The sequence below is a fragment of the Buceros rhinoceros genome, unplaced genomic scaffold (genome assembly GCF_000710305.1).
Source record: "Buceros rhinoceros silvestris isolate BGI_N320 unplaced genomic scaffold, ASM71030v1 scaffold25561, whole genome shotgun sequence".
NCBI lineage: Eukaryota > Metazoa > Chordata > Aves > Bucerotiformes > Bucerotidae > Buceros > Buceros rhinoceros.
The window spans coordinates 1-8,678 of NW_010396327.1; the positions used below are offsets into that span (position 1 = coordinate 1).

The window sequence follows — 8,678 nt, forward strand, 5'->3', positions numbered from 1 at the left end:
GGATGATGATTCTGTGATTCTGTGATATCCAACCAACATAGCTCTTGCAGCTTCTCCTGCTGTGAAAGTCAGAAGATTTTAAAATGGCATCTGCTGCAGATGACTAACATGTCTCCCAAGGTTGGTTTCTCCCGCCATTGACATGAGCGAACAGGATCAAGCGCTTTTTTGGTTCATTGGTTGGTTGATTTGGTCATTAACTTAAAATAAGCCTCTGAAAAAGAAAAACAGCAGCGAGCCCCAGCAAGTTTGTGCAACTCAAGAAGTGCTTATCAGACATTCTTAGTCCATCAGATTTAAGGCTACTGATCTGGTATTTATTTTTTCTCTCTTTGTTGTAATGTAAGAGGTTTCCTTTAAAAAAAATACTTAAATCGAGCAAAATGCACCATGTTTTTTCTGTCTGCATGCTCTTCAGAAGACAGAGAGGAAAACCCGTCAGCTAGGTATACATTGCATAACATTTAAACAAGCTGTGGAAATTAAGTTATATTTTCCACCAAATTACACCTGCTCGAAAAACACATTCCATCATTTCCAGCTTGCCTTGAATTAGAACACCCACCCCAAACTCACAAAGCTGTAACAAAGGTTATAGCACAAATCTATGACATTCAGAAAATATTTGCAAGAATTCTCTTCTAGAGATCAAAGAGTCACTGAATTCAGCAGAAAATGGTGAGGTGGTATAAATTAGACAAGTGCATTCTATCTACCTTTTGCTGATAGACAGAAATCTATCCTGGTATACACAAGGTAGGAGATCACAGAAAGTACAAACTAGATTTATGCCTTTCAAATATGCATCTCATTGTAGCATCATCCCTTGCTTAACACAATTCAACTGAATATTCAGACTTTTTAATCATTCTGTAGACTGAGCCTATTCAACTACCAAATGTATTCGTGTTTTTTGTTATGTTTGGGGTTTTCTCCTTCACTGGACTACTTCAATTTGCTAATACTTTTCTAGTAGTGGGGTACCTGCAGTGGGATAGCATACCTCTAACTGGAATATTAAGCCGTGTAGAGAACTTGCTGGCTACGAGCTTCCTGAACTGACACTGAACAACTCACATTAAAAGCAAGGTGTGGTTGAGAATAGCTGTTTCCCTGCCTCATTTGCATGGTTTACATATTACTTTGCAGCATTGAGCACTAGTTGCAAGATTTCAAGATCGTAGATAAGCCTTCGGAAGTGATGCATCCAAATCCTAGCACAAGCAGAATGTGATTTTTAAAATGCCCTCATGTTGAAAATTTTCAACTCACTATTTCTAAATACCTGATGTAGTACTCTACATGCCACACTGAGCGCATTTCCACTCTTTATCATTTCATGCAGGGAGGTCAGACAAGATGCATTTTAATGAAGCACATCCAATTAGTTGTTCAGAAACAGGTCCTAACTCTTTCCATCTTTGATGTTATTCTTTCAGACCTAACCATAATGTTCAAAACAAGATGCAACAGCAGAAGGGCTTGTCTAGTAGCAGGAAAGGTTGTGTGTTTGCAAGTACGACCCATTACAAATGCTTTGGATACTTAACGCTCTGATCAGTGTAAACCTCAAACCTGCAGCTAGTAGGCTAAGATGGTCACCTGATCTGCCAGCACTACCCGTTCTATTGATTTGGGTTGCAAATTCCTAAAAGCTTTAATATTTACAGTTTTTCAAGTGGATATACAGTACAGTATGTTTTTATCTGTGCAAATTTTGTTAGTGAATTTGACATGTAGGATGCTTGTGTCAGGAAGAGTGTCATCAAGAGAATGCAAAGAGCATCTTTCCCATATGCTTATCAATATGCTTATTGCTGATCTAGAGCATCCTTTGCATTTAAGGAGTAGGCCTTTCTTAGGCAGAGACTTCTAGCTAATATTTGATGGTACAAAAAACAGAGGAGACAAAATAAACTGACAATCTCACTTTCATTTATAATTTAACTCTTCTCATATCAGTTCAGGTCCTGGAAGTGATCATCATTATTACTACTTGAGCCCAGTTAGTCCCCAAGCAAAGGCTAGCACAAGTGTACTTTCAGAGACAGTCTTTGACAGATGAACCTACAATCCCAAGAGCTATCAAGCATGGGAAGCAAAAAGAGACACTGCTCTGTTTACATATGAGCAACTATGGCAGAAAGATAGTAAGAGATTATTTTCTGGATAAGCAGCTGGGATTAAAGTGCATTCTCCTCAATACTACTTTCCAAAAAGAGTTACACACACTGTTCCTAAAACAATGCATTCAGTGCTTCACAGCTAATTTGGAATGCCACCAGTCCATATAACCAGCTTAGTCATGACAAATTATCATGGATTATCCAATGAGGGGAAAAAAAAAAAATGCAGCTAATTGGCTTTATTCTCAGAGATTTCAAATGATGACTCTCAAGGAGGAGTAAAAAAAAGCCCAGAGTATTTCTCTTACAAGATTTCAGTGTCATTAGGCGTTCTAAGCCACAATGATATACTAAAATTAACAAAATTATTTCTTTCAGAGCCCAAGGAGATTAACACTATCAAAAATATTTTTGGAAGAGTCTTCTGAGCCAAGAGTGAGATCTGCATGCAGCTAGTCTTAGTCTTTAAACATTGGTAGGTCCATTGGGACAACACTGCATTGCACTCCTATTCCATGGACAGGCTGTTAGAAGCATTTCGTTAGCAATAGCTGCAGCCTTTTCTGCTGTGGCCTTCGTCCCTTGCATTTGCGCAAAGCCCTCCTGGGGCCCACTTCAGATTTCTATCTGACAGTCAGTCAGTAATGTAAGAACAAACATACAGCAGGCTAATTGGAAACACAGAGTAAATGTTACAGGTTAGCTAGCTAGAGCAACTTTTGCTTGCTTTAATTTTTTTCCCCCCTCTTTTTTTTCTTTAATGATTTCCTCCTCCTCCCATGACTGCTCCCTGGAGATCACCAATGGCAGCTGCAGGGGCTGGTAGGAGGAGAGCAGAGTAAGACTTCCAGTTAAACAACTGGAACTATCAGGTAACTTGATGCCCTTGTCTAGATTTTAGTCAGATTGTGCAACTACTTCTTGCGCACCGAAATCGACTCTGCAACACCAAGCACTGCAATCCGAGGCTAGCTGCACAGAAGTCCACATCAGTGGGCTTCTGCTCAGCTCCTACTCCTGCAAAATAAACACCACACAGAAAGAACTGCTCTAGGAATCTTCTAACTTGCAAAGAAGTGGGAACACAAGAGATCTGCTCTCCTTTATTTTGGTCAAGTCTCCCCTCTGCAGCACATAAGAAAAAGTATTAACCAGCTACATCTAAAACCACATTTGTCTCATTACATGGCTGTTTTAGTCCTGCACACAAAGCTGTGAGGGTCAGCCTGGGCTGTTTTCTCAACCCTTGACCAAAACTTGGAATCTGTCACATTTGGGTGTTCTTTTTCCTTGCTCAGCATACCATCTCATGGCCCCTCACGTCTTCTCCTGTATCTGTTCCAGTCTCTCTCCTTTCAAGCCACAAACCATTCCTAGACTACCTTCCCTATAAGCCAAAACTAAACAACTCCTAGGCTACCCCTCTGTATTCTGTCTACAAGCCTCATCTCCCATTCTGCACCTCAGCAATCAGCTTTAACTCTTTTTTTCCAAAAAGCCTTCTTGGGCCTTTACTTTGCAGTCCTCAAGATCCCAAAACGCTGCTACCTCCAGATTTCACAAGCCCCAGCAGCCTACATATGCCTCACATGCATGAATGTTGAGTTGGACGGCAATGACCAACAGGCAAGGCAAGCGACACAATATAGCAGCTACAAGAAACAGCATCTCTAGAGGAAGCCCTTGCAGTTGGAGGCACAGACACTCCGAAAGGCAAAATAATGCTAAGGCAAGCTAAGGAGAAGTGCTCTCTGGCTTTAGCACTGTGGCTGCTTCATGGCTGCCTTTTCTTACTTTTAGTCCATGGTGCCAGTTAATATTCAAATTAGACAAATAGAGATTACCATGAGAACTTATCTGAATAACACAGTATTCAATAAATGGGGAACTCCTATGGCAGGGGACGCATCACCTAAGAATTTCCAAGAGCTGCAGAAATGGCAAAGGGGGAAATAGAGGCACAAAAGGAAACATCGTGAAGGGAAAGCACTGGGCAGGTGATTGGAGTGCTGCAGGGAGCAATATGCTCCTGTAGGAAGCCCCACATTACTACTGTGTTTCAATTCTCAAAAGCAACCAGAACTTTGGATGCTTATTTGGAAAAAAAAAAATTTGTGCATTACCTCTTGCTTGCCTCTGTGGTGCATTAAGCACTTCTACAGTTCCTTGAAAATTTTAAGAGCTCTTTAGGATCCTCAAAACACTCTAACAATCTTTGGGCATGGTAGCACACCTAACCCTATACAAAGTGGCCTATATAATTCAACCTAAACTTACAAATACTGAGACTAAAGAATACTAATTGGAAATGGGATATGTCATCTACCACGTATTACAAGTTAAAGTTTCCCCCTTCAACATGAATACTTCATGAGAAGTTCAGAAACATGACAAAGCTGGTAACAATGACAAATAAATCCAGGGGCCCATCGTTGTGGAGAAAAGAGCAAAACTATTTTTGTGTGTGTAGAGTAAATGTCTCCTCATTATCCACATTTCTCTAACGTTTCTAAGCAAGTTTGCAATCCTTACTTCAAAGATGATGTATTTTCCTAAGTCTCTCCCTCAAGAGGTGTGTGGTTTGTGTTACAGTTTACTTAAAAGCAGAGACTTGGAATCAAACCCTGGCAAACACAGTTACGCACTTTTCAAACCGTTATGCTGTTTTTTGCTTGGTTGGGTGGGTTTTTTGGTCAGCTGTTTCACTACTTCACAAAGCATGCCAATACGTAGAGTGCCACCTAGTTTCTAACAAAAAGGTTACTACCAGGTGCTATCTGCTTTCACACAGCATCCTTTAGCATTTCAAGGAACCAAAGTGGGAGGAAGGGTTCGGGATGCTCACACTCACCCTTTTGTTATTCTCTTCTTCTTGTGCCTTCCTAAACTCGTGCTCTAGGGAGCAATCAATGTCGTTGAAGAGGCCCACTTCCTCACAGTTCTTCAGAAAGCGTGTCGGGGTAGGAGTCTGATCTGGAAATATGAAAAGAAACGTTCATTGGTATTTAATATTAAAAGGCAAGGGAGATAGTTAGAACCTCTCTTTTCCTGGAAGGCTATCTTACCTCTCCATGCCTTCTCACCCCTACCACAAAACCATTAAAAACAAACCACAGAGTGCTGAACTTCAACACTATGCACTGCAAGCAGGTAGCGCTTGCTAACAGTGCCTGAAAACAGGCAGCAGTCAAAGGAAAACCAGAAAGACAACAAGCCATGTTTTCAGAGGGCGTATAACATCAGGATAATGCATATCCTTAATGTGTACAAATGGTCATTTTAACTGTCTATAAACCTCCAATAATAGGTGCATGAAAAACAACACACAATGCATATCATAATGCACAGTACGATACCACAGTACACAGGTAACTGCTGCGCATACGCACTAGTTAGTGCCTTTTCAAGTGCCTGGAAACCACCTCAAACATACACATACAAACAAAACACACGAGGTTAGCCACAGCAAGTTCTGCTTCTAAGATTGTTTGAAGGAGGAGTAAAACGACATTCAGAAAAGCTATGAAATGTTAAACTTTGACCACAAAGAAGTGTCCTTACGTGTTTTATACCTAAGAGCATTGATAATACAAATAAACCACAAGATCTGGAGCCAAAAGATTTTTAATGCATGCCTTCATGTCTAGGAATCTTTTGTCCTCTCAGAAATAATTCAGGGAAGGACAGAGTTCTGTTTAATGCCACAGGCAGAAGGGACTCAAGAAGGTACAAGTTTTTCAGCCACCTTTTCAAAAGCCTGCAAGACAGACAAGCTAAAATGCCCTGTGGACTGTAGCTTCAGTGATGAGCTTGGCTAGTCTCTCTTCAGAAAGTGAAAAATCAAGCCCAAACTTGTGAACCAAGGGCTCCTCCAAGATCAGCTCTGAGGCACTTCCATTCAGGCGAGTTCTTAACTATTCCACACACACACCCTCCCCCTCAAAATTAGAACATAGAAACGTATTAGCAGAAGCAGAGAAGAGTAAGAGTCCATATGCTCCTACCAGCTTTACATACACTAAAAAAAAAAAAAATCCTCTCTTGCATTTACTTTCTTCTTCTCAAGTCCACATTCCAGTTCAAGCTGGTTTTGTACCTAATTTTATGTAAAGACATGTTTCAGTCTCTTAAAAAATCATCTTCTGCATAGTCATTGATAACTACCCTAATGTTTGAAATTTATTCTTTAAAGAAAAGTCCATGAAACTAATCCCAGTTTCCCATACTGGGCCAAGTATGACCTCAGAAAAAAGCTTCTCACTTCAGTTGGTATCTTGCACCTAGCTAAGCTGGGTCAAGTTCTAATACTTCTCCCTTACAGGGAACAGTTACCAAACACAACTAACTTCTCCATGTGATCAGCACAGAAGTACACAGCAACCCCTAAAGAAAAGGCAGCACAAAAGCAACACACACAGAAGGAAATGCAGTTTGCACTTCATTTAAGGGGGGCTGGGGGATGATCAGCCCCCTCCATTATAAAGCCAACTGAAGCCAATTTCCACCTGTATCAGATGTGGTCCTACGGATTTGACCTTTTTGAGTAAACCAAGGGCAAACACACTTGTTTGCATTTATACTTCTGATGGAACATATTGATATAACATAAAAACCAAGTCCTTGATGTTAAAGTCCTGCTTTATTTCTTTTGGCTTGAGCATCCTACTTAAGAGCTACAAGGAAACAAAACTCAAGTGTTGGGAATGCACACGTATTTATCTGTTAGCTTTCACAGCTAACTACCATATTACCAGAGTCAGAAATGTAAGACTTTCCAAGAATCTTGCAAGAACTCATCACAAGGACCTGAGTCAACCACGTGCTGACATTGATGGGAGCTGAGAACACTCAGCACTTTACAAGTCCATATCCTAAATAAGTAGTGCCAAATTAATCTCTAGGGTAACCTCACTGAACTCAGTAGATTTACATCAGGGTTGTCTTTGGCTCTTGGACTGGAGTTTGTACTAGAAATGAAGTGCACTAAAAAGCAGAATAGATTCTATTTCCAAAAAAAATAAGTATTACTTTAGTGAGCAACATGATTGTTTTGTAGAAAACCAAAGATAATCAGTGCCAAACTTCCCTGGGCATAAAGGGCACACGTGAGGCAAATACAGAAAATGTTTTATTTTCAGAAGTGGTATATCCAAATAAGCAAGGTATCAATTTCATAAACAAGATGAGAAACTAGGGTTTCTCATCTGGCACCAAATGGCACCACTTTCACTAAAATCAAAAATCCTAAGTTTTTTTTCAGAGCTGCTTGAGCCCAGAATTTCGGGGGCAGGGCAGAAGAGAATTCATTAAGGTCTTGTTATTCCCCATCAAGGTATGCAGCTGATCCACTATTACAACAGGCTACATTAGGTCACAGGCAACTGAATGAGTAACAAGGTGGGGATCAGGCACACGTAGCTGAAGGTCCCAATCTGTTCAGCATCTATTCCACGAAAGTTATCTCAGTGAAATAAATCCATTTCGAGAGTGAAAACAAACAACCCGGAGCAAGAAAGTGACTTCAAATGCACAAAAGCCTCATCAGTTTTTCTCTGCATGTGCTGAAAGTATATCTTCTGCACCACAAGCAGACTGAGATAATCAAATGCATTTCCTACAGCTGATCTTTCCAATTAACTACTTTATTATCTAAAAGCATCGAAACTGATGGAGTGATGACGTACCACCTATGTATTGACTCAGTGATCTTAAATAACTACCTGAGCCTCCTCATACTGTTACAGTAGTTTCTATGATCCAGAAATCAGACTGGCAGGAAATCACTACAAATTTTTTTTTAAAACAGACAGCACCCCTCTCCTCCCAATCGAGGAGGGAACACTACCAACCATCCAGCCTAAACTCCATCTGCAGACCTTCTGGAAGCCAGCTCAGCCACATTTAAAACAAAAACTGCCTTTCTACCTTACAATACTTCATCCTTCAACATTCACAGAAATGAGAAGTCCACAAAACCTCTGTGTTTCTACAAGAACAGAACTGATAAAGATCCAGACTTTAAAACTTCAGACTTTATACAGGATAGCACCTACACTTGCACACACACTGCACACACTGGTTTCAGGACTTTAAGACTACCAAGTCCAGTGAGCTTTCTTTGCTCCTGAGGCTACCACTTGCAGAGCACTGCAAAACACCCATTCTCTCTTAGGATACAGACAAACTAGTAGAAGATATTTCCCTCAACACCACAGGGTTGAGGTTCTTTTACCTAGATTAGGCAAGCCTTTGTGTTTTAACTGGGAACAGTGTCACAGAGGAGACCCTAGCATAAATTACTCATTCAGGTCTCCCAGAATTAATAAAATATTCCTAATTCTCAGCACTTAAAAATGCATTAATAGTTCCAACAGCTTGTGCCTGACCTCACTGTTCCCTGTTGGTACAAACAAACCTTTTGTTGCTATTACCAGCACCCACAACTATTGCAGGCTCACTGAGAACAGGGCTCTGATTTGTTGTACTTCAGCAGCTGGATGTGCCAGACCCATCTGGTCCAAAACTCAGACAGAGCTATATCCACTCTCAGCA

At 40.6% G+C, this 8,678-nt stretch overlaps 1 protein-coding gene across 1 annotated transcript in view; it reads right to left on the minus strand.

The window, feature by feature from the left end:
- Positions 1 to 4,977: 4,977 nt before the first annotated feature.
- Positions 4,978 to 8,678, minus strand: part of LOC104501982 (cyclic AMP-responsive element-binding protein 5-like) — a gene marked incomplete at its 3' end in the record, with an annotated part of 13,067 nt that continues 9,366 nt past the window's right edge. Inside the window, exon 3 of the mRNA XM_010145882.1 lies at positions 4,978 to 5,099. Coding sequence (XP_010144184.1) covers positions 4,978 to 5,099 — 122 coding nt within the window. The remainder of the gene's footprint in view (positions 5,100 to 8,678) is intronic.